This window comes from Chaetomium tenue (assembly GCF_020726465.1).
Source record: "Chaetomium tenue strain MPI-SDFR-AT-0079 chromosome Unknown F5144scaffold_5, whole genome shotgun sequence".
Classification (NCBI taxonomy): domain Eukaryota; kingdom Fungi; phylum Ascomycota; class Sordariomycetes; order Sordariales; family Chaetomiaceae; genus Chaetomium; species Chaetomium tenue.
The window spans coordinates 1,224,564-1,248,813 of NW_027117333.1; the positions used below are offsets into that span (position 1 = coordinate 1,224,564).

General features: G+C 56.3%; 7 protein-coding genes across 7 annotated transcripts; 4 read left to right on the plus strand and 3 right to left on the minus strand.

The window, feature by feature from the left end:
• Nucleotides 1-997: 997 nt before the first annotated feature.
• F5144DRAFT_653037 (uncharacterized protein) lies at nucleotides 998-3,395 on the minus strand (the record flags this gene model as incomplete). Its single annotated transcript, XM_066793068.1, has 4 exons — nucleotides 998-1,441; nucleotides 1,535-2,596; nucleotides 2,655-3,253; nucleotides 3,320-3,395. The coding sequence occupies 4 exons, from the start codon at nucleotides 3,393-3,395 to the stop codon at nucleotides 998-1,000; spliced, it is 2,181 nt and encodes a 726-aa protein (XP_066641107.1).
• Nucleotides 3,396-5,091: 1,696 nt separating this feature from the next.
• On the plus strand, nucleotides 5,092-6,061 carry F5144DRAFT_630994 (uncharacterized protein; the record flags this gene model as incomplete). Its single annotated transcript, XM_066792437.1, has 4 exons — nucleotides 5,092-5,285; nucleotides 5,352-5,520; nucleotides 5,615-5,888; nucleotides 5,972-6,061. Exons 1-4 carry the CDS (start codon nucleotides 5,255-5,257, stop codon nucleotides 6,059-6,061), a joined length of 564 nt encoding a protein of 187 aa, XP_066641108.1. The 5' UTR covers nucleotides 5,092-5,254.
• Nucleotides 6,062-10,251: 4,190 nt separating this feature from the next.
• F5144DRAFT_282230 (uncharacterized protein) lies at nucleotides 10,252-11,312 on the minus strand. The gene has a single exon (XM_066783717.1). It carries the CDS (start codon nucleotides 11,085-11,087, stop codon nucleotides 10,461-10,463), a length of 627 nt encoding a protein of 208 aa, XP_066641109.1. The 5' UTR covers nucleotides 11,088-11,312; the 3' UTR covers nucleotides 10,252-10,460.
• Nucleotides 11,313-11,536: 224 nt separating this feature from the next.
• Nucleotides 11,537-14,982, plus strand: F5144DRAFT_549137 (fungal-specific transcription factor domain-containing protein; the record flags this gene model as incomplete). Its single annotated transcript, XM_066787560.1, has 3 exons — nucleotides 11,537-12,666; nucleotides 12,720-14,885; nucleotides 14,934-14,982. The coding sequence occupies 3 exons, from the start codon at nucleotides 11,537-11,539 to the stop codon at nucleotides 14,980-14,982; spliced, it is 3,345 nt and encodes a 1,114-aa protein (XP_066641110.1).
• Nucleotides 14,983-15,517: 535 nt separating this feature from the next.
• Nucleotides 15,518-18,108, minus strand: F5144DRAFT_282261 (KRI1-like family C-terminal-domain-containing protein). Its single transcript, XM_066783718.1, has one exon. It carries the CDS (start codon nucleotides 17,950-17,952, stop codon nucleotides 15,823-15,825), a length of 2,130 nt encoding a protein of 709 aa, XP_066641111.1. The 5' UTR covers nucleotides 17,953-18,108; the 3' UTR covers nucleotides 15,518-15,822.
• A 111-nt stretch (nucleotides 18,109-18,219) lies between these two features.
• F5144DRAFT_576669 (ras family-domain-containing protein) lies at nucleotides 18,220-19,499 on the plus strand. The gene is made up of 3 exons (XM_066789152.1): nucleotides 18,220-18,467; nucleotides 18,530-18,593; nucleotides 18,656-19,499. Exons 1-3 carry the CDS (start codon nucleotides 18,393-18,395, stop codon nucleotides 19,213-19,215), a joined length of 699 nt encoding a protein of 232 aa, XP_066641112.1. The 5' UTR covers nucleotides 18,220-18,392; the 3' UTR covers nucleotides 19,216-19,499.
• A 234-nt stretch (nucleotides 19,500-19,733) lies between these two features.
• Nucleotides 19,734-22,439, plus strand: F5144DRAFT_576670 (uncharacterized protein; the record flags this gene model as incomplete). The annotated part of the gene is made up of 4 exons (XM_066789153.1): nucleotides 19,734-19,977; nucleotides 20,038-20,524; nucleotides 20,576-20,861; nucleotides 20,946-22,439. Coding segments are annotated over exons 1-4 (2,314 nt in total), but the record flags the coding sequence as incomplete, so codon positions are not given.
• Between the last annotated feature and the right edge of the window lie 1,811 nt (nucleotides 22,440-24,250).

Consider the following 24,250-nt stretch of genomic DNA (forward strand, 5'->3'; position numbering starts at 1 on the left):
GGATTTCATCGATGCATGTGCACGGGACGAGGTCTTGACTTTGCGCGAGTATACCGGACGTGGTGCCGAGTATCTAGGCGAGCTTCCCCGAGTCATCTCTCAAAAGGCCCTTCACCTCATTACACCGGAGTACCGCAGAGCTCTGACGGCAATCCCAAGTCCGAAGAACCCCCGGCCACAAGGCATCGGACTCTGCAGCGACGACTGTACGCCATCTATAGAGTTAGGCATTCCGTGTCGCCATACAATCCTATCGAAGTTGGAAGGTAATGTCCCACTGGCGAAATGGGACGTCCACCCGAGATGGCACTTACGGCAATCGACATCTGCCGACCCTTATCGCTGCATCCTTGATCCTAAGATTGCCACATCACTTCGTGGTAGGCCGAAGAACATTGCGCGGCCGGTTCCTCTCCACCTATCCATCGACCGGTTGAGCGCCCAGAACCAGAACGGACAGGAGGACGAGCGTCTAGGGGCAAGTCTGCCAGATGGGAGCCAACCACGGCGCGGCAGAGGCCGGCCGCGCGGGAGCAAGAATAAGTCAACACTTGCTCGGCAAGAAGCACAGGCGGCGGTCCAGAGGGAAGGCGGTATTCCTGTCCCGACTCATGGGAATGCAATTGGCGGCCGAAATGCAGCACTCGGTGCAGGAAAGACAGCAGGCGTACTCGCCAGTGGTCCTAAGATTCAACCGAGCGTACGGAGACGGAGATCTCAATGGGAGCTCTTGCTGAACAGTAATGACCAAGAGGTCTTGCGTGAGACGAGACTTACTCGACGTAGAGGCCGTGTATAATATTTGCTAGCTAGGTCAACCGTTGCGAATACTTGACACCCATCGCTTTGAAGCCAATATGGAAGGTAGTAGGAAATTGTGTTAGTGTTAGCGAATTGGCCTTCACCGCTTTTAGGGGAAAATGCTGACAGCTGTCAGAAATTTTGGGCCAATAGGAGCTTTGAGATTGCCCTGCCCGCGTAACGCCCTGCCCCCCTATCAATTCCGCCCTGCCCCCCTATCAATTGCCATCTCGATAGCCGACTGCGCAACGTCCGATGACAAGTCGGCAAGTACGGAAAGCTCGGGGATAGACAGCGGTCGGAAGGCAAGAGACGTAACCACCAAGACTGTCTTACAATCCCGGGGCTTGATAATCCGGCCTGCCTCAATCCTGGTCATCATATGATCGTACAACTCCGACAAGCCAGGAGGCATCTCTGTGATAAGTTCGGCTGCGTACCCTCCGTGCACTGTTTCGAGAACTTTAAACGCGAGAGCCACCCAGAGGAAGGTGTTCTTTGCCCGTCCGCAGACTTCACGGGAGACCTCAGCCAAGACGCTGTCGTTGTATCCTCCATTGCATCCTTTTCTGCGGCGGAGGGTGTCGAGCTTGTACTCAATGAATGCGTTGACAGGATCTTCCAGACGTTGGGTGTCCAGCTCGACAAGGGATTAGAAGCGTCTGGGGAGTTGGTGTCCGGATCCTTGAGCTCAGAGAGAAGGTCAACTTCTGGGCGGCTAGAGCCATCTCACCTTCTGAGAGAGGTTGAGAGAAGTCGAAATGAGACTGAAGAGGTCCGATCGACCCTGCGCGCACTCATCAAGTGCGTCGACCGCGAGGTATACAGGCAACAACTTAGGATCCTTCAACATATTCCGAAACGCGTCGGACAGGGCGATAAAGGCATTTCTATCCCTGAAGAGATCCGCGCCTGAATCTTTAAACTTCTGAAGTAGATGGGATATAAGGCATGGCTGCTGAAGAAGAAGAAGCCAGATCAAAGACCTGAGGACGGCGGTGGCGTTGTTCAAGGCTGTGTCTGTGCCTTGGCAGAAGAAGAAGGAAAGTGCTGGTGATAGAGCAACAGGTTGATGCGAGAGTTGGCGAATGAGGCCGATCATGAGCATCGTCTTACCCGTGCCGGCGTATCCTTTTATCCAGAGCAATCGACGTGGCGGACGATCAGAACCGCTATCGCCCCAGTTTGTGAACATTGTATACTCTGGGGTGCGAAGGATCCACTTGTAAGCGTCATCGAGCAGCTCATCCTTGCTCTTCTCGATCCGCTCCATGTCGTATTGCGGATCAACGACGCGGAGATCTCTACGGCACGCTGACTCAATTTCATCCCGGTAGGCGTCCTTCTGTAGCGAGATGAAGTCTTGAAGGGTCTGATGGACGCCCCCGAGTCGCCTCTCCATTCCCTCGGCATGCTCAGCAAGCTTTCCTAAGGAAATTTTCGTTTGTTCTTGGAAAAACTGGGCGGTGTCGTTTTGGACGATGGCTTCTGCGTCTGTAACGCCTTTCAGATCGCCGTCCCAATCATCCAAATTCAGCATCCCGCGAAGAAAGACTCGAACTTGGTTGTGATGGTAAGAACAAACACTCTTCATCTGGTACAGGAGAAGAGCCTTGTAGAGCTCGACGACTGTCCCCTCCAGCTGGTGCAAGACTGCCTGCAGGTCGCAGCCGCCGGCAATGTTGTTCTTGTTCAGGAGATGTTCGGTGAGGGCGCAGTACCAGTCCATTCTGGAGATGACATGGGCGATACCAGCGAGGTTGGATTTCGTCGCTCGCGCAGGATTCTGGAGAATCTGGAGGCATATTAGCAGAGCCAGGCACATAAGGGGTATTCGAAGGATGCCTGCTTACTTGCAGCCCAACGCAAACACCTGCCCACGGAAGCGCAGCCTGCGGCACGCTTTGGACAGCTAGGTCAATTATTCCCTTGACCGACAGGACGATATCGGCGACGCCGCCTACACCGCTCGTGATTTTGGACGCTGTGGAAATTTTCGCTCGGCCTTCCTCCACCAGCCTCCTCATGTGCATCTGTCGTTTGGTCGGGTCATGGAACTCGGCCAAGATGTTGGTGTCAGGGGCAACACCTGGGTTGGCTCCGAGAACTTTTTCCAACGTTTTCAGGTATGATATGACAAGTTCTGCATTATCCATCTCAAGACTGTCGTACGCGCGGTTCCACAGTCTCTCGGACACAGAAAGGGTAGGGGTCGGTGGCTCTGTGCATTCGGTCGGCGGAGGTTTGGGTGCGGGTTCGGCGGCCAGAGCAGGAGGCAGTGTTTGCGACGCCGCGTGTGGTTGGTGATCGTTGGGGACTCTCGGGCCTGTCCGGGGTTGGGCGGCCTTCGCCGCTGCGGCAGACGGGGAGGGAGGAGCACATGAATCTGTCGCAACAAAGGAAGACGCTGTCGATCCGTTTTCTGCATTTCCCTGATCGGATGACCAAATGTCTGCCGGAGAATGTCAGTTACGAGAAGCCTTGCGATGCGAGGCAGACGGAGCCGGCGAGGCTGCACGAGACCCGAAGAACTTCAACCCCTTCAACCGCTTCTTCAGCCGTTTCCGCTTGGATTCATTGTATTCAGCAGACATGGTTCCGATGAGGATTCTTGTCGAGAAAGAAGAGATACCATGCAACAGTAAAATAATGTGAAGTCAACAGCTGCATTTCGCGCGGGGGCAGAGCTGAAAAATGCGGGGATGCTGGCTTGTTTGGTTGTCGGCCGTCGAAAAGAAAGCTGTGGCGGTGCTATTGACGAATGGCAGTAGAGCAACTCGGTATTTAATACTTTCTCTTCATTGGCGAGACAAACGGCGCAAAGTCTTCTAACGGTAACTATTAAGCCAGCGCACCATGGACATATCGGGAGCATCAGCGACACAGTCTTGGAAGGAGCACGCATACCTTTCCCCCCCCTGCTCTCCGGCCGGGAGAGTGTGGGCCTGGCGCGGCCCGCCCCGTCCCGCGTTTGTTGCTGTCGCAGTTCCCGAAAAAATCAATCCAGGGCTATTCAAGTCTACAATAAAGTTAGTTAGCAACGGTAGGAAAAGAAGATAGTAAAAGGGGTAGGATACTCACGACACCACCAAAGCTCGGGTTTACGAACCGCAGCCCCTTCTCGCGGTCCTTATCCACAGTACTACCCCTATACAGTATATACCTCTACTTAGTAGTAAAGTCACATTCCAAAAGTGTTGTTCCTTTCCAATCTTGGCACTCACCCACACCACCACATTTTCCCCATTCGAAAAGCCGCACCTCAGCTTTTTAGAAATACTTCTATTTATATATTGAAGAAAGCCCTGGAGCTGTTTTATTACCCTGATAGCTTTTTTTGTAAAATGTCTTAAGGACCAGGGTAGAAAGGAGGTTGAAGAATTAGTTAGAAAATTGGTGTATATAGGTAACAGAGCACCCCGTTTAGAGCTCAGAACACAACTACATTACACGTATATTTGGGAGGGTAAAGTATACCCTAGATATATATACCTTAGAACTCTACATCCCCACCGATTGCAATCTAATTATTGTGATTCTATACCATGGCGTAGAGGTGTTGCGGGAGAGGGTACTGCAAGGGCTTGCCTGGATACATAAACCTTTTGGCCGTATCACTTACAGCATCGCTCCCAGGTTACGAGATCGAGTTACAACTTTACGAAATCCAGCTGGTATAATCTGGCTAGCTCAGCCTTGATGTCTCTTGAATAGGACCAGACCAAATTTCTTAAGCGGACTGTCAGCTATCTTAGGTAAGGAAAATTGTAAGTGTGTATATTAGTCTTTTCGTTAAAAGGGATACTCATTCAATCTACTACATTCGATTCCGGCAAACTGCTGGGAACACGAGCTATTCTGGGTTTCTAAAATGTTTTTTCCAGATACTGGTAACTACTTCTTCATTTAACATGCAAAACTTCTACAAACTGCTAACTTATAGCTAGGCTTCGAGCATTGCAACAGCCATTCGGAAGAAGACACGTTGTAGCTAAGGGACACACCGACCCTGCGGCAGACCACAGGTCCTCCGGCCGCCAACATGCATATTGCCAGCACCAGACGGAGGATCAGCACCATCCCAGAATACACTCAAAATGATACCTTCCCAGAACGGCATTTCCTATTCCCTTTAGCTCTGCGGTTAGCTTAGTCTATATAAAGCAATAGAGTTCACATGATAATATATTCGCGGAGGTCGTGACCCGCAACCTACCTAAGGTACCTACACTTCCCCGATCTTATCTTCGGTCGATTTCTGATTGTTCCATGCTCCGCTTCTCGAATGGTCCCGAATTCCGTTGCAAAGCTCGTCTTAGAACATCGAAACAAACACCGAGTAGAGAGGTTCACGGCTTACCAAAGGCCGCTCTCCACCTACCTTATCACCGCGATAAGAAGGTCGCCGATGAAGGAGCGGGCCGCGGTACCGAGGTAGGAGTAGTTGAAGTATATGGCTAACCCGTCCATCACCCAAGTCGACGGTCAGCCTATCATCAACGCATATATCCCCCCTTTCTCTGCTAGACTTCTGACCGCTACCGCCGTAGTCATCACGAACTCGGTATCTAACATACAGAGCGGCATCGTTGAGGAATTCCAGGACCGGCTGAGCCTCAAGGGTATTGACATCGTGCTCGACATCCCAACGACGGACCGATCCCAGCCGCGTGGCCGCGGAAACTTGATCACAACGGCACCGGGCTTGGAAGGCGCAGGGTAACAAGCACTTTAATCCACGCGGAGCCCGTAGCTTCCGTCCAACATCACCTTCAAGAACGGTTCCTTGAAAAAGAACTACCAACAGATCTAGAAAGAACGAAGACAAGCCGACTTCAACTTCGAAGAGGGCGAGATATACGCCAGCGAACGAGGCAAAGATCTGCCAGCTGAAGGACTTTGGATCGCGATCACTATACATTTCCCTGGGCGTAGCGCCGGCGCTGGAGAAGGCGTATGCGCGGCCGGAGAAGGAGGTGTCGCGGTTGGGGGTGTGGGTAGTGCTCCGGGTGGTTGTCGAGGAGGCATGGGTACGGAGGAGGGTGTTGACGTCGGCAGTGAGGTTGATACTGAGGGTCAGCGCTAGGGTATATCATTGAGGGTGGTGGTTGGGAAGTAGGTGCCGATGGTCGGCGGCGAGTGCTGGGTGCTGTTGCGCAATGCATACCAGGAGACGGTGCCCAAGCTAGTGGCACCGGCTGAAGAGTATGCGCGCACGGCGTACCGGATTTTGGTTGGCGAGGACGGGGGTAGGGAGTGAAGGAACGTTCCTCTGCGACGCCTAGGGCAAGTTGGCCTCCATTGGTGACTGCGCGCCCCTCTCCTTCCAGACTGTCCGGCGGCCCGTCACCACCACGGTCGACAGTGGCTACAATCTAGCAGTCCAAGCAAAGGCGCAACGATGGGCACGTCGGTCCAGTTCCCGATGCGGAGTCCGAACCGCCGGCGGAAGAGCCTGTGAGGGACGAAAGTAGGTCAAGAAGGCGGCGCGGTCCGCGGAAGACGGTCGCTCTGGGAGCGAGAGTTCATCATTTCCGTTTTGGCTGGACGCACCGAAACCCTACAATCAGAGGCTTCGTCTCCCGTGCCCGCCGCAGTGACCAGCCACGCCGCATCGTCCGCTGGGTCCGCGAACCGGGCGCGGCGGGGAATCAAGTAACCCGGGCTTATCGGCGAGTTGCCGGAGTTGACCATCCGGCGGCGCCTTGGCTAAGCGAAGATACCTAGTATTTCTTTAGCTTGTCGTAGTGAAGAACGCTTTTTCTTGGCAATAATCGAGGGCAGCTGGGTGCTGTCTTCTGATTATTCAGTGCCAGTAGGGGATTAGTGCTCATCATTTTGGCGAGGTCCAGCGCGCGGCAGAAATGCCGGCGAGCCGTGGAAGGCCATACTGTGCGTCTAGCAGCACCTGCTGGCCACGTTGACCGCCCTTAGCTTCCTAGAATTGGCCGCCCCGCTAGTTGGCCTGGTCACCGATCTGGGTATCTAGGGGGGCGGTAGGGTCGACGCTATGCTATATGCGCCGGCCGGCCCCCGGCTACGGTCCCGAACGCTCGATCCCACCGACCGCTGGCTAAAGCGGGAGGTACCTACCTGGCTACGACAGGCCAGACCTGTGCGCCCAGCTGAAAGATCACGGGGTCCTACCCCCTCAGGAGCGGAGCCCACCCTGGCCGGATGCCGATCTGTAAGGATATGCTGGCCAGACTCATCGAACGGCCACCGGAGGGTGACCCATAAACCCGGCGGACTACCTTTCACACAGCCCGTGACGTCGCGGTTGTCCATAAGCACCACGCCGGAGTCTCGACGGATCGTTCCTCAATCTAACCTTACGGGCCACGATATCCTAAACTAGGTACCTAGGCTCGGCCGGCGTAGCAGTATGGAAGTCCTGCTGCGTGGCCGGTTTCAAGCGGCGACTCCGGCGTGGTGCTTATGGACAATTAAGAAATAAGAAAAGAATGAACTTGGATCCGCACTCCTCTAGTGCCTCGGTGCTCTCAGGTGTCTCACAAAGAGAAACTCGCAGAATTGGACCTACGAAACACCGAGTCCAAGTCCAGACAGAAGGTCATCGGCCTTCCCGAAACTTACATCAACCTAGTTGACCCCCACAGGCCACGGGTCTCTCTTAAGCACTGCAGTATCGTCTAGAAAGTGAGGAGTTGTATTACCCAACTCCACAGAGTGTTGGTTACCCACCGCTACACCAGGCCGCATGTTGATGTGAAGACGGCAAAGTCAAGGGCTGTCGTTACCCTACGAATTCTCGTTGTGGCTGACCGCCGGTTTAGGAGGGGTCGAAATCTGGTGTCGTCAACCCAAAGCGCGTCACCGACACGAAGCATCAGAACCGGTTCCTTCCAGGTCTTTAATTCGCCGCCTTCCACCCTCCGCACCCCCGACGCCCCCTAATTTATATCCCCAGATTGACACATGCACCGGCACACACTGGACATATTCAAATGTCGGTACGTTGAGCCGAACCGTCATTGCAACCTCAACCACAATATTACCCTATTGGCTACCGGGCAGCGCCCATCGGAGAGAAAACGAATCCAAGCGGGGGAGACACACACAAACACATGGAAACACACCCACACTCGGCCGCTTCCCGCTTCCGCGTGCCTCGCCTTTTTGAACTGTTTAATAAACCTCCGTTTGCCCCTCTGACAGTTTTGGGCGACTGCTGACTTGACTGGCCGCCTGGTTGGGTTGGTTTGCGCCCTTGATGTGGCCCGAATCCTCCCCTTGCCGTTAAGGGGCGTCCCTCCATCATCAGCCTGTTTGCTTTTAGCCCGCCAAAGCCCCTCCACCCCACACTGTTCAGACAGTGGGCCTGGAACAGTTTGTGGTTTGGTTTTCTGCGGGCGGGGGGATTGGTTTGTGTTTAAATGAACGTCACAACGGGGGCAACCGAAAGAAGCAGGTCGGTAGGTGACTTTGATGCTGAAACAGGTAGGGCGTGTCGATATTGGGAAATGCCCACTCTGACTTGCCTTCACCAGTGCTTAAGCGTCATGATTTTGACTTTGTTGCGGGGAAGTCATTCGGTGCAAATGACATTTCACGTGTGATATATGAGGACCCAAGAGTTTAACGCCATTTGCGTATGCGACCGCGGAGGGTGCCCAGCGGATCGACAAGTAAGGTTGAAGCGGGAGCTGCGCGTGTCAATCCTTGTTGCTTCTGTGAGTGGATTAGCGATGCTCGACCGAGGGGAGAGAATTCAATCAGGGGATCAAATGTGTTTTTGCTCAGTCCCTGTTCGGAGGCTCTTCCGCAGGTGGCCTCTGTGGGAGGCTCCTTCGACCAACAGCTTAGCATGGCCTTGGCCCACCACGATCAGGTTCAGCACCACTGTGGTTGATCCAGGATCTGAGGTGGTAGTGGCCGGAATAGGGTCACATCAATGTTGCAGCGGGTGTGGGGGACATGCTGTGTCTGGAGTTGTTGGCCTGTCTAACCCCGTTTGGATGACACTCTGGGGAAGCAATCGGCACGGAGGCGAACAGCTCGGCACCCATCCGACGGCGGCAGCCTGGTTACCATGCTCGCTTGAAACTGACCGCCGCGCATGAATAGCTGCGGTGCCTTTGCAAGACAGCCAGGTACAGACCCATTCCGTCCGATCTGGATAATTGTCGGATAGACAAGGGCAATATGCCAATGCGGAAGATGGAAAGGTGGGCGGGTCGAATCGAGCCGTGTAACTCGCGATTTGCAGCTGGGTTCGGTCGCACAACGTAATTATTGCTGACCATGTGAGCCTTTCCAGTTGGGGAGACACTCACAGCAGGTCCTGACCAGGGTTTGCATTGGCGCTTGGTCGAGGAAAGTTGGGTCTGGCAGCACCCCCCCAGCTCGTCGATTCGGGCGCACCTCTCTGCAAGGAGCTTGACAGGCACATCAGGGAGGCTCCAGGGAACTGAACTTTATGCTTATAACCTCTTTCCGCTGAGAAAGGCTGAAATATAGGCCGAACCCGACTTCTGTTGCACACAATAGGGCTAACATAATAATGCCTTTGTTTGTGTCTCGGTTCCGTCGTTGAATTAACGAGTCGATGGCGAATCATGATGCCCGTGGGAGTGCAGCTCGTGGACATACTGTGTACTGTGTAAAACACATCGCATCTGGGGGCGCTTGAGGTCATCCGAGACAGGAAGGCCAGAGGCGCACATCCAAAAAGTGTGGAGAGGCGGGGCGTATGAGAACGAAAAACCCCGAAGGATCAACAAAACTTCTTGTCGGGGGCAATATTGGCGAGGTTTTGTCTGGTGGGGCGCGCTACGAAAAACTGTCAAATTTGAACATTCCAGTTTTGTCGAGGAAGGAGGCTCCAGGGAAGCTGGGAAGGCAGTCGCAGCTTGAAATGGATAGGGTTTGGTAGGTACTCCGAGTGGGCACTTCCTCCACTTTGACACTCATAAGAATTTCTCCCACTTTTCTTGCCCCAGATAATCCATATAATTCAAGGGTCCTTGTCGTGCTGGTGGGTTGAATCATCACCACCACAATGCTCCATTTGGTGATAAAGTCCGTAAGATTCGGGACCTTCTCGTCACTAGTTATTTTTGACACGCACGAACTCGTTCAACCCTAGCGCGCACCCACAAGTTTGACGCCGGCCACACCGGTGGGTTCGCTCGGGCTGCCACGCTGCTTACAACGGCTCTTGTCAGCCCCGGTCTGATCCGTTGTCTCCGCAAAATCCAGCAAGTCATTCCGCCACATTGATGATCGACAAATCGATATCCACGGTATCCACCGGAGCCTCAAACGGCGAGGTCGCGACCACCGCGACGAAACGAGACACCACTTCGCTCACAATCGTCGCGCACCAATTGACACCCCCCCGCGAACCATGTCCAATATCGGAGCCTGCAGATATCACGGGCGAGCGCAGATCTGATGAATGCAAATCGCACGGCATCCTTGCCGGCTTGTACCTATATTACGTTCCGGGGTATTCTCGGAATTTTCCATTCGCTCGCTCATACAATTACACCCGGAATCCCTGCAGTTTTTTGCACACGAGCACCACGCGCCTCGCCCTCCGGGACCCCTTGCCATGACGTCCAATTCGGAAGGGGGCGCACTCCCGGTGCCCGTGCGTGGCACAGCTCGAAACGGAGGCATGGAAGAGGACCGCATCACTTCCCTGTCGGACAGACGGATTGTCCGGCGATGACACTGCGGTGGCTTGCCTGAGTTGCACAGAAGAGGCCCGACTTTGCCCTGCTTGGTGCATGCAAATCGCATGCATGAGGGCGCACGAAGTGGCTGCGGGTGGTGGATGCACTCCAGTGCGGGATGGATGCAGCCAGTGGATTCGTCAGCCCGGCTGCATCCTCGGTCTCTTGGTCTGCCTCCTCGTTCTTGTTGAAGCTGGAGGGAGGAAGAAGGGGAGGTCGATAAGCCGCCGCCTCGTCTGCAATTGCAAGTCGGCCCGTCAAACTTGTGAAGTCCCCGCGTTGGGCCTGCCAACATCGCAGACCCAATCTATTTGGCCCATCCATCGAATTTCGGCCAACCTTCTTTTCTTGTTCCCATGGCCTTCGATGCTTCGTCCCGCATGCTTGTTGTATATTGCCTGCATGCGCCGTTGCGGGTGAGCCAAGACCACCCTTCCTTTCGCCCTCCGTTGCCTCTGGCCCCCTTCCTCTTTGAGCAACTCTAAGCCTGCATCCCCCGCAACCGGATGTGTGCTCAGGCTGGAGACAGGCCAGCCAGGAGAAGAGAACTAGGATGACTGGGATGTTACCCCACAATTCAACCATGCGAAAACACTCCTTGACGCTAGTCGTTCGCCAGTGATCCACTGGAAAGGTTGGGGCGCCGCAGGTTCCGACCCCAGTTCGCCTCCCCTCTCCGATTTCTCTTCCCCAAACATCAACGCTTGGAGACAACGCCTAGGATCCATCTCGGCTGAGGGAAAGCTGGGAACATCGAAAACCACATCTTGACACCTACTCCACGGGAATATCTGCCTCACTCACCTCGCTTGCTCACTTCACTCGAAGTCCTTTCAAACAACAAGTACGATGGGATATCCCTATGTAACGCCCTGACTACGATTAAGAGACGAGTCGGATTGAGTGGAGAAGCGCCTGGGCTTCGGGTTGACCGTGTGTGGGGGATCTTGAACCACCTCGCTCTCACTGCCTGCTTCCTTGACGCTATCACACCGCATTGAGCAACACTGAACATTAGTTTGGAGCACCTCACCATGTCACCAAGCGACACTCAGGCCGGCCTTAAGAACTTCAGCTCCATTGACTTGGAGTTTGCTGGCGAGCCCGAAGTTCAGGTTGCCCAGTCTGGCCTCAAGCTAGAAGGCGCCAATGAGACTCTAGACAGCATCACCGCCGCTCACGACATGGCGGATGCAGCCCATTTTGGGGACTTTCAGTTCTCGTACCAGGATTCTCTCCAAGACTCGCCCATGAATGGCTTGCCGCATAACTTCGACGACCACGGCCCAGATGTCTTCACGACGCCACAGGCGAATTCGATATCGCCAATGCAGGACCGACAAGACTCCGTAGCTTCCATCACCGTTCACACATCTGCCTACGGCGGTGGCAACGGGCAACGGCCCAGCCCGGACGACTCCGATAATAGCACGCCAGACAGCAACACGAATGGATCCAACTTGTTGGACGAGCCATTGTCCGACGAGTTCGGGCTCGCGACGGGCGGACTTGCCGACGGGACAGATCTGGGTGGGAAGAAAGGAGAGAAGTCAGACACCGCGCCAGCTTGGAGCGAGTTGAAAACAAAGGCAGGAAAGGAGCGTAAACGGTTGCCGCTGGCTTGCATTGCATGTCGCCGCAAGAAGATTCGCTGCTCAGGGGAGAAGCCTGCCTGCAAGCACTGTCTACGTTCGCGCATACCGTGCGTGTACAAAGTTACAGCACGCAAGGCGGCCCCACGGACGGACTACATGGCCATGCTGGATAAGCGGTTGAAGCGCATGGAGGAGCGCATCATCAAGGTCGTACCGAAGGCAGAGCAAGATAGCGCGTCGCCCTCGGTTACCCGGGCCGTGGTGAAGCCTGCAATTCCGGGGACTTTACCTGGTGGCGGAAAAGCAGCGAAGAAACGCGGGGTTGACGAAGCATTTGGGCCGGACCTAGATCACTGGGCTCGCGCTCCGTCGAGGTCCAAGCTTGATGGTCCGAATAAGCCCTCGACCATTCTCGTCCAGGAAGCAGAGGAGAGCAAACTTCAGCTCGAAGGAGGGGATGCGCTCCCTTCCAAGGATATCCAGGAGCATCTAGCTGAAGTCTTCTTCGAAAATATCTATGGCCAGGCGTATCATATCCTCCACAAGCCCAGTTTTATGAGGAAACTCAAGTAAGTCGAGCCGCCTAACCGCCTGCCGACGATACTGATTATGGCTACTTTAGAGCTGGCACGCTACCTCCGGTCCTCGTTCTCTCCGTGTGCGCCATAGCGGCACGATTCTCGAACCATCCGAAACTAAACACGAACCCGAACTTCCTCCGGGGAGAGGAGTGGGCGTCCACTGCGCGTGATATCTTGACGAAGCGATACGAGTGGCCTAACATCACGATTCTGACGTGTCTGCTGATACTTGGCCTGCATGAATTTGGGACATGCCACGGTGGACGGAGTTGGTCATTGGGGGGACAGGCCATCCGGATGGCCTTCGCTCTCCAGCTGCACAAAGATTTGGAACACGACCCTCTGCGGATACCAGGGAAGACACAGCTGAGCTTCATCGACCGCGAGATCCGGAGACGGACAATGTGGGCGTGCTTCTTGATGGACCGCTTCAACTCGTCAGGGACGGACCGGCCGACTTTCATCCGGGAAGAAACGTTCAAGATTCCGTTGCCCATCAAGGAGAAGAACTTCCAGTACGACTTGCCAGGGCCCACCGAGATGCTCAATGGACAGGTTCTCGAACCTCTCTCCGAGGATCAGCCAAACGAGGCAAAGGAGAACATGGGGGTTGCAGCCTGGATGATCAAGGCTATTGCCGTATGGGGCCGCATCATCAACTACCTCAACCAAGGTGGTAAAGAGCTGGATCCTCACCCGATGTGGAACCCAGATTCGGAGTATACCAAGCTCCTCAAGCAGACTGAAGACTTCCTGACCGAGCTCCCCGAGTCTTTGGCATACACACCCGAGAACCTAAAACTGCATGAGACCGATAATATGGCGAACCAGTTCCTCTTCCTACATATCTCCATCCAGCAAAACATCCTCTTCATGAACAGATTCGCCGTATCACCCCCGAACGGCCATTCATTACAGGACGTACCGAAAGCCTTCGTGACGAAGGCAGGGGCCAAGGCTTTTGCCGCTGCGAATCGGATCTCAGAGCTCCTCAAAGATGCCGAGGCGCATTTCCTCACTGCGCCGTTCACCGGGTACTGCGCATTCCTATCAAGTACCGTCCATATTTTTGGGATATTCTCCGGAAACCCCACCATGGAGGCGACCTCGAAGCGGAACTTGGCTACCAATGTCAGGTTCCTGTCCAAGATGAAGCGGTACTGGGGCATGTTCCACTGGATGTCGGAGAACCTCCGCGAACAATACCGCACCTGTGCAGATGCCGCGAGGCAAGGCAACCCCGCTAGCGAGAGCGCAGCGTCGCCGATCTTCCAGTACGGCGACTGGTTCGACCGCTATCCCCACGGCGTGTCACAGTCGGACTTCCTCGACCCCGCCACGTACAAGAAGAAAGAAAAGGGGGATGACGCCGTTCTGGAACAAAAACCAGAACTTCACACAGTCGAGGAGTTCTTCACCACCCTCTCCCCACAAAGTGCCGAGAATGCTGCCGCCAACGGCATCCCCCGTTCCGGCCCACCTACCGCTGCGCAACTCAAGCGCAAATCTATGGTCCGCAAAGCAAGCACTACCTCTCGTGGCGGCGGACCCGGGCCAGACCAAGGCCTGGAGCCCCTCCAAACCGACTTCGCCCGCGCCACCGCCGAACAACTCCACGCCGCCCGCTTACACCAACGCTCTTTCTCCAACGCAACCCCCAACGGCGGCGCCCCGACAAGCGGCGCCCCACCAGGCTCCTTCAACCCTCTCGCCGTAGCCGGCAACGGCCCCGGCGGCTACCACCCGGCCCTCTCCCCCGTCTCCCCCGTCGCCTTCTCTCACCCGCACCATCACCATGGCCCGCCCCAGTCGTTCTTCCCCCCCGACCCCTTCGCCATGCCCCTCGCCGCGGCCCACGGTATGTCCCGCCTCGACCGCCAGCTCGTCTTCGGCGCGTACGGCGGCCACAGCCACGTCGACCATCCTTCCCTCGGGGGCTCCGGCCTCGCCGGCTGGGCGGACGGGAACAACGCCGCCGCGGCCGCCGCGGCAGCTGCAGCTGCGGCCGAGGGCCGTGACGGGCACGGCCATCCCCACGGGAGGCATCATGGACATGGCCATGGAGGGCATGGGGGACATGGCGGGCATCTTGGGCATGGCGGGCACCAGCACCCTGCGGATGCGGCGCTGCATGCGGCGTTTGGCGAGCCCAGTTCGGCGTGGTTTATGCCGTTTAATATGGAGCCGCCTGAGCTGGGGCCGGAAGGGTTGGGGGTTGGGGGTGGGATGGGAGGGGGGCTGGATGGGTTTGCTAGTATGTTTGGGGGTGGCGGTGGGGGCGGTGGGGGGATGCATCATCGTTGAGTTTTTGCTTTGAATGTTGGCCGCCGGAGCTGTGAGTAGGAAGTTAGGAGGGGGGCGTGGGGAGGAGAGTGGGAGTGATCCTGGGATTGGGGTGTGCTGTGGTAGTATACCGATACGTTTTTTGTTTCTTTTTCGTGTGGCTCGGGGAGGTGTGGTGGGGAGAGCGGAGCATGGAAGCGGTTTGCTTTCCTTGCGGTCTTTCTAGGTCTTCTGCTGAAAGAGGAGCACATTCAACTGAGCGAGCGAGCAAACGATATCTTTTTGGCGGGTTGGGATTTGGTTGGGCCGGAAAGGGAGGGACACGGCGCACAAATTGGGATGGGGAGGGTTTTGCTGGTTCAAGGACGCTCAACGCTCAGCACTCGCAATATGTACGATGGATATGGGTCCTGAGGAAAGGAAGGAAGGACCAGCCCCTTGTATTGGGGGGGATATTCCAACCTGGGGTCTTGGGGCGGCGTCTGGCGTAGGACGGCGGTACGGGTCACGTTGTGGTGTGCGATGTGTTGGGAAAGATTGGGCAATGTGTAATCATCTACCTTCTACTTCCTTTGGTGCGACCGGAGTGCGAGTACGAGTGCGAGAATCGATCGAGTCAAATCAACTCACTTAACCACCGTTATGGGAGATCCTCGATGAAGTTATTTGTTTTTGGAAGCATCATGCAGTAAGCCGAGGGGCTCCACGAGTAAAACAACAAACGAACACTGGTCGAGAACAGCATAACTAGATAAATATTCCTTAGATATGACTAAGGCACAACCGAAATCCAGACACAAAGACCAGCCAACGCCCGTAACCATGTACCTGACAAACTATAAACAAAGACACGGACGGACCTTACTCCTCCACCTCAACACCCTTCTTCCCCTTCTTCGACCTCTTCCTCTTCTTCTTCCTCTCCCCCTCCACAATCCCGCTCGCGCTCGCTTCCCCATCAGCAGCAGCAGCAGGCTTATCCTCCTTCTTCTCCTTCTTCTCATGCGACCTCCTCTTCTCGGTAACGGCATTCGCACCGCTCCCGTGCGACCTTTGCTCTTCGCCGCCGCCGCCAACAAGCGCCTCAAAGCCAAACGTCGGGCCGGACTGCTCAAACTGCCTCCCAAACGTCTCGCGGCGCCACTCGCGCAGCCGCGCCTTCTTGCCCAGGCGCTTCTTGTCCTTGCGCTTCTTCTCGGCGTCGCGGAAGGTCGCCAGCTTCTTGAGGCCGGCGAACTCGTTGAGGGCCGCGTCGGACGGCGCGAGTAGGATGTCGCGCGCCGTGAGGCCGAAGGACTGGGGGGAGGTCTCGCGGTAGCGGAAGCCACCGCCTCCCTGGGCTTTGGAGGAGGAGGAGGCCTTGGAAGAGGAGGCTTGCTTCTGTTGTAGGGCGCGCGGGTTGTCGAGCTCCATCTTGGTGTCGACGAGGGCTTCGATCTTGGCAAGGTCCGCGCGGGCCTGGCGCTTGGCGGCGATGCGCTCGTTCTTGATGTCTTTGGTGGTCTTGCGCTTTTTGGAGGGGCGCTCGTCGCCTGATTCTGCTTCTTCTTCTTCTTCGGGTTGCGGGCCGGCGGTTTCGTCGTCTTCGTCTGAGAGGGTGATAACGGGCTTGGCCTCGTCATCAAAGTCGGGGATGATGTCGTCGATGGCGATGTCATCGTCCCATTTCGGCTTTTTGGGCTTCTTTGTCTTCTTCTTCTTCTCTGCCCCGTCCTCCTCCTCCTCCTCTTCCTCATCAAGTGACATCTCGTCCGCCTCGGCGTAGTATTCGTCATCGAACCGCTTCTTCATCTCCTCCTCCCACTTGTCATCCTCCCAGGCATCATCTAAAAACTTCAGCCATTCCTCGTCCGTCAGGTTCTTGCCGCTCATGCCTGCAGCTTTCTTGATCATGGCGAGTTTGCCCGACGCCTCTTCAATCTTCAAGCGTCGCAGCCGGGCACGTTCTACCTCGCGCTCCTGCTTCTCGGCCTCCTTCCGCTCCTTCTCGAGGGCTCTCTGCTTCTTTCGGCCCGTAAGCTCCTCCTTTCTCGCGGAGCGGGCCGCGGCCATGTTTCTCGAGTAGGTCTTCAAGAACTCGTTGCTCTTGGTGGGGTCCTCGAATCGCATATTATAGGCATGCTCGAACTCGTCAGCCATGTCGTTTCCATCTTCGCCGTCGTCAGATTCGAATGCTTGCCACTTGGAACCAGACCCCTCGGGTGCCCAAGCCTTAGATGCCATGAACTTAGACAAGTAGTCCTCGGGGTTCTTATCCGCATTGGCGACATCGACTTCGGTGAGGTTGATGTTGGCTGCTCGCGACGGGTGGATGCCGTTTGCTGATGGGCCATCATCCTTCTTGACCGGCTTGATGAAAGCGTCGTCATCGCTCCATTCCTCTTCGTCGTCGGCGGCGGCCGCGGCGGCCTTGATCTCGGAGAGGATGGACTTCTTCATGTCGTCTTGCTCCTGCACGTAGGTCCGCGGGACGTCGACAGCGGGAGCACTATCATCGTCAGCGCCAACATCGCCGCTCATATACCGCTCACGGTGGTAGTCGCGCAGGAACATGGGCTTCTCCGCCTTCGGCTTCGGCTCAGCGGCGGGGTCGAAGGGCCTGTAGAAAACGGCCTCCTTGTCGTAAATCCGGGGGTCTTTGTTCTTGATCGCCTGTAGCGTAGCCGAGATTTCGGCATCCAGATCCTCGGTCGCAAGCACGGCCTCATCGTCCTCGCTTTCGTCGGAGGATGACTCGGACTCCTGTTCCGCCTCGCCGCCCGGTTTGTATTTTTCCTGGAGTCTGTGCATTTCCTCCCGCTTTTTGTTGTGTTCGAATCTGCGGGCGTACTCCTCGTTGATCTTGAGCTCGGCCGAGGGCCCTAGAGTAGCACCGCCATCCTCCTGGTCGTCTTCGCTGCTGGACGAAGAGTCGTCGAACAGACCCTTCTTGGAGATAATCTTGTCATCCTGGGGCGCGCGCTTGGCGCTTTTCGCGGAAGCCGGCGGCATATCGAAGGCGATCGAGTCTTTACAACTCAATGCCGCAGAAAGGATGGAGGGATGGGAAATCTTCGAAGGATAAACAACCCGTGAAGAGAGTGAACTTTTCGTGGCTTCGAACTTTTTAGTGGGGCAGTGGTGGGTTCTTGAAGCCGGCGAAGGCTTGGGCTCTGATAGGCCGGCAACTGACTTTCCTCCGCTCCGTGGCTCGTGCACCTAAGCTGCACGCTAGTCCAGCTCTGGCGTTGGTTCGAGATGTCGTCGCATTCACCCTGGCTGCGGCCTTCCATTTATCGTCTACCTATCACGTCACTCTCGTGCCAACTCCAGGGAACACGCACCCACAGCAGCACACAACCCGGCCTCCACGACGACACACATCACGAAGACCCCTACCTTGACATCGATTTCCCTTGCAGCAACCCGATCGCAGGGCAATAACACACAAAATGGCAGACTCAAATGCACCCAAACCGAGCAGCAGCGTCAAGCTGGTCCTCCTCGGTGAAGCCGCCGTCGGCAAGGTCGGTACCCCTACCATTCCCCCCGACACATCGCACTTGGGCTGACCGCATTGTCTCTGTAGTCGTCTCTCGTCCTTCGGTTTGTCAACAACGACTTTCAAGAAAACAAGGAGCCGACAATAGGAGGTACATCTTGCCACCCCAAACGTCGCTAGAGGATTGCCTGCTAACCTAATATGCCATCGCAGCCGCCTTTCTGACACAAAAATGCAACCTGCCGACGCGGACCATCAAGTTTGAGATCTGGGATACCGCAGGCCAGGAGCGGTTCGCATCACTCGCGCCTATGTACTACCGCAACGCACAAGCCGCCCTGGTGGTCTACGACCTGACGAAACCGACATCTCTGATCAAGGCGAAGCACTGGGTTGCCGAGCTGCAACGGCAGGCGTCCCCCGGCATTGTGATTGCGCTTGTCGGCAACAAGCTCGATCTCACGAACGACGGGGCCGGAAATGGCGGGGATGTCGATGCTGGGGGCGAGGATTCGGGCGATGCCAGGAAGATCACCACCGAGGAGGCCAAGACGTACGCGGAAGAGGAGAGCCTTTTGTTCTTTGAGACCAGCGCCAAGACGGGCTACAACGTCACCGAGGTGTTCACGGCAATTGCCAACGCGATCCCGGAGACATCCTTGAAGACGGCCCGCGGGCCTGGTGCGTCGCATGCGGCCAACCGGACGGAGGAGCAAAGGGTGAACCTCAATGGACCACGGGATCCGAGCGCAAAGGAAGGGTGTGCTTGCTGATGCTGGTAGATGGAGGGACCGGGGTAGCAGGGGGTATGCTTGCCCATTTCGGTATTTTTACACGGTCTATCGGAGTAGTTGGTCATATCGGGCAGGTTAACTAGGAGTAACTCTTGCTTTTGGGTTTGTGCTTTTATTCATTATAATACTCTGCTATCAGCGAAGGCCGAGCCCGTCGAAACGCCGCGTATTCTTTGCTTGGTTTACCAACCTATGTACCTAGATATGACCGGTATCTGCCCGCCAACACCACCGTACTGTGTAAAAAGGAACATACCTTGAAAGATGTAGATGCACAGCGCCCATGGTGAAATCCTCCGCAGTTACAAGATGATGTATTTCCACCGGAACCAGCACTCATCTAGGTCAATCTACAAAATACAGTGTTACCAGCACTGTATTTATACTGAAATGCCTTTCAAACAGCACAGTGTCTTGCCATTAAATTGCACAGTAACGCGCGGACCAGCAGCGCACGTGCGGAAGCCGCCTCCCAAATTTTCACGCCCCGACCAGCACCGGAACGCGACCGGGAGTTTGTAATTCATCGCCTCCATCGACTTGCTCGACGTGGCGCCTCTCAACGATCGCGTCGTTGGTCCGTCTTTTTTAACTGTTTCGGCAATCGCACAAAGCTCGATGACCTCCATTTTATAATCCGGTTCGACTTTTCTTTTAAGTGTGGAACCGCGTCCGTTATCGACCGCAGCGCGACATGGCCGCTTCGTTGTCCCTCACCGAGGCGCAAGCCGAGCTCATTAGGTACGGCTTACTGTGATTGCACCCACAGCGCATCGGGCACTACTGACATAAAGGAAACAGCTCCTTGCCACAAGACGACATCCCCGCGAAGCTCCGATGCGCCATATGCAGCAAGCTCGCCCTCAACGCCTTCCGTTTGCCGTGTTGTGAGCAGGCGATTTGCGAGAGCTGCCAGTCGGCTCTGCCTGCGTCGTGCCCTGTCTGCGAACACTCGCCCTTGTCGGCCGACGACTGCAAGCCACACAAGGCGCTACGCACCACGATCAGGGTCTTCTTGCGAACCGAAGAGAAGAAGCGCGAGTCGAACAGGCCGAAGGATGTAGCCACCACACCAATCACTCCTGTCGATCCGAGCCCGATTTCTACCACGGCACCAGCAGCTTTTGAGCGACCGCCGGTTGGGGAAGGAGTTGGGGCTACCCAGGAGCAGCAAGCCCAGGTGGCAGAACAGGGTGCCGAGGCGGGAGCTCCTGTGGAGGATGAAAGTGGAGAGCCTGGCTCTGAGGAGGCCCAGCAAAAGGCAACGGAGAAGTCTGCCGATGATGCCGTAAGACACCACAGCTCCAATCCGCGCGCTGCCTCTGTTAACAAACATCAGGATCAGACGTTGCCCGATGCGGCGGAAGGCGAAGGCGACGCTGTAACCTCGACCGACTTGGTTCCAGCGCGGCAGGATTCCGAGCTTGTTGAGGGCGACAACGCCGAGGCGGTAAAAGAAGGGGACGAAAATGGCGACGTCAATGATGCGAAACCCGATGGCTCTGGAGTAGCCCAAACCGAAGGCATGAGCGGCGCATTCCCGCCAGCCGGCTTCACCCCTGGATTCGACCAGATGCCGATGATGATGGCCATGCAAAATGGGTTTGGCAACTTTCCGATGATGGGTTAGTCTTGGCCCTCCCCCCCTCCCCCCCTTCACCCCCACCCTCTTTACTTGGTGACGAAGATTTGGGGCTAACTCCTATTAGGCATGCCAGGCATGAACATGGACCCGATGACGATGCAGATGTACATGAATGGAGGTTTTCAAGGCATGGGCATGAACGGCATGAACATGAATATGGGCATGGGAGGTTACGGGGGCGAAACCGATAACTGGAGCGGACAGCAATCATGGAATGTCGGCCAAGATAATTTCAATCATCCAAGCGCTTCTGGCATGGGCAATGGTGATTATGGCTCTTTTAACTCTGGCTTCCAGACAGGATACAATCAAGGTAATTATGGCCACCAGAACCAGTTCAATGACTATCGCCGGAATCAGTACGGGTTCCGCGGTAGGGGTCGAGGCCGTGGTTACGGATACGGGTACGGTCGCGGGGGCTACCAGCAAGGATACGGCGGAGGCGGCAACTGGAATGACCAGAGCTACGACGGACAGCAACAGTATCAAAACGGGCAGAGCGATTACCAAGTCGCCGGCCCAACCGGCGAACAAGCCAGCGGGGAGGCAAACCCAGATGCCAATGTCGACGAATTCGGGCGATCCCGCCGCGATGACGAGGGGCCGCAAGAAGGCGGCGGCGAGCAGACCCAAGGCGAAGGGGAAGGCGCCCCGCAGAACGTGATTCAGGATCCAAGCGAGGTTGGAGAAGGCGGGGAGGGTATGCCCCCGCAGGGGAACCCTGACGTTCCCATAAACGCACCCAAGGGGCCCAAAGCCATGATGCAGGGTCTCCCTAACACAAGCTATAAACATCTCCAAGCTAGAGGCTGGGTCGATGATAACAAGCCGCCGACCCCCACCAGTGTCGCCGGGACCGGGTTCGACCGGGGCCGGTCGCGGAGTAGTTCCCTCCACGGCTCCCGCCGCGGTAGATACGAGCGGTACCAGGAGAGGAGCCGAGAGCGCGATTACACCGGCCGCGACCGTCACCGCGACCGCGGTAGGGACAAGGACAGGGAACGCTCTGCTAGCAAGAGCCGCAGTCGCAGCCACGATCGCAAAGAGCATCGCCGCAGCAGGCGACAGCGGTCATACTCGCGGGCAGAAGGTGAGGAGGGCGAGAGCGGTGACGAGCGCCGCCATCACCGGTCGTCGCACCGCAGGAAGCATTCGTCGTACGGCAATGACGAGCGCGAGTCCAAATCCCGCCGGGGCGACCAGCAGGAAGAGGACCGATCCCGGTCCGCTTCCCCGCCCGCCGACGATGCACAAAAACGGAGTCACCGCAGCAGTCGCAAGGACCGCGACTCGGAGAAGCGCCGAGACAGGGACAAGGACAAGGACAAGGACCGTGATGGCCACCATCACAAATCGCACCGCTCGCACCGCGATAAGGATTACGACCGGGATCGCGAGAGGGACCGGGACCGAGAGAAAGACCGTGACAAGACGCGTGACCGGGACCGGGACCGGGACCGTGACCGGGATCGGGATAGGGACAGGGACCGCGACAGGGACCGCAAGGACCGCCATCGCGACAGAGACCGCGAACGTGATCGTGACCGTGACCGTGACCGTGACCGTGACCGCGACAGAGACAGGGACAGGGACAGGGAAAGCCGCCGCGACCGTGACAAGGACCGCGACCGCCACCACCGCAGCAGCAAAACCACCTCCTCCGCCGCCACAACAACACACAACGACCCCACAACCGACGCCCCCGAAAACACCACCACCACCCCAACAACCACAACCGAAATCAACCCCCCACCCCCACGCTCCTCCACCACCGGCGGCGCCCGCAGTAGCAACCTCGGCCTCGAAATCAAAGGCACCGCCACCACCACCACCACTTCTTCTGCTTCCGCACCAGCCAACAATAACAACAGCCGCCGCTCCTCCGCCGCGACGCCCACGCCCACCTCCTCGACAGCCGTCGTCGGCGACCCGCACGCCGCGGAGCGCGCGGCGCGCGACAGGGAGAGGCTGCTGCGCGAGACGCGGCGCATGGCGAGCTTTGCGGGGCTTGCTGGTGCTGCTGGGAGTGGTGGGAGTGGTGGGGGCGCGGGGACGAAGAGGGGGCGGGAGAGGGGGGATGGTGGTGGCGGGGATGGGGAGGATGGGGGTGGTGCGAGGAAGAGTAGTCGGAGGAAGGGGGGTGGGAGGGTGAATATCAGGGGGGGGGAGATGGGGATGGGGATGGCGGGGGAGGGGGGGGTTGGTGGTGGGGAGGAGGAGGAGGAGAGGATGAGGCGGTTGGAGGAGGAGAGGGAGCGGGCGAGGTATGAATGATTGATTGATATGAGGTTATGGGTGGATGGGGGGGGAGGGTTAAGGGGGCCGTGGGTTAGGGATTGAGCTTCATGGTCAATGGAGAGCTCACTAGATACCTACCTACCTACCTTACCTGCGGATGGGCTATGGTCTGGGTGGAAGATATGCATAGGCAACAGCGTGTACTGTACAAAGCTATGGTTTCTGGGCCAGCGAAACTGCGAGAATGAGATGGTTTTGATGCATCGTCTGAGTCTTGCTTTGTTTGGTTGGGGTTGCGCCTCGTTTGTTGACTCTCAACCAAATGGTTACTGAAGTACCGAATACCAAGTAAAATACACAATATTCATGATGATTGAAGTTGGCTTATATTTCTAATCATGTCCGTGTCATACATATGCTTGAAACTCTTTTAATGTCTAGCAATTATTCCCCCAAAAAACAAGCTTTTAAAGATATCAAGTTGGCCTCACACACATAACTAAACCCCCCCAAACGTTGCCGTCTTCGGTGCGAATGGGTCCGTAAATGGGTCCTCGGCCCAACCTCCGACGGGAACCCGCTTCTGCCCGCTGCGGTGCACCTGCAGGGACTCCGCTACAGTGGGGCAGGCTGCAGCAGTAATCACAGGGGCACCTGCGGGCGGCGCTTCATGATTGCACCAAACACTCTGTCACCCCACGCCAAAAGCACGAAACTAACCTGCACTAGTTAACAAAGTTGACCACGAGGGACGGCCCCGGGGTATCCCATCACCGCCTGCATTGGCTGCATTGGCTACAGAAGACGAAAAGGGCGATTCGGTTGGGAAACCTGGGGATTTGGCTGGCTCAAACACGGAAAAGGTGGGGTTGTGTCGACTGATCACCGCTGCAACATCCCCAATGGCATGGCATCATTGGGGGGGACTGTTAGTGCACCAGTGAGATAACCATCCATGCTCCATGGTTGCGTAGCGGTCTGATGTATGTTACTGCCCCTCATCATCAGGTCAGCTCAAGGCCAGCTTTGTCCTTCCATACCCATACTTTACCGACCTACATACCAACCATATCTATCATGATAAGTTAACATCGTGCGACTACCTCTTTAATCACCTAAAATAGCCCATCC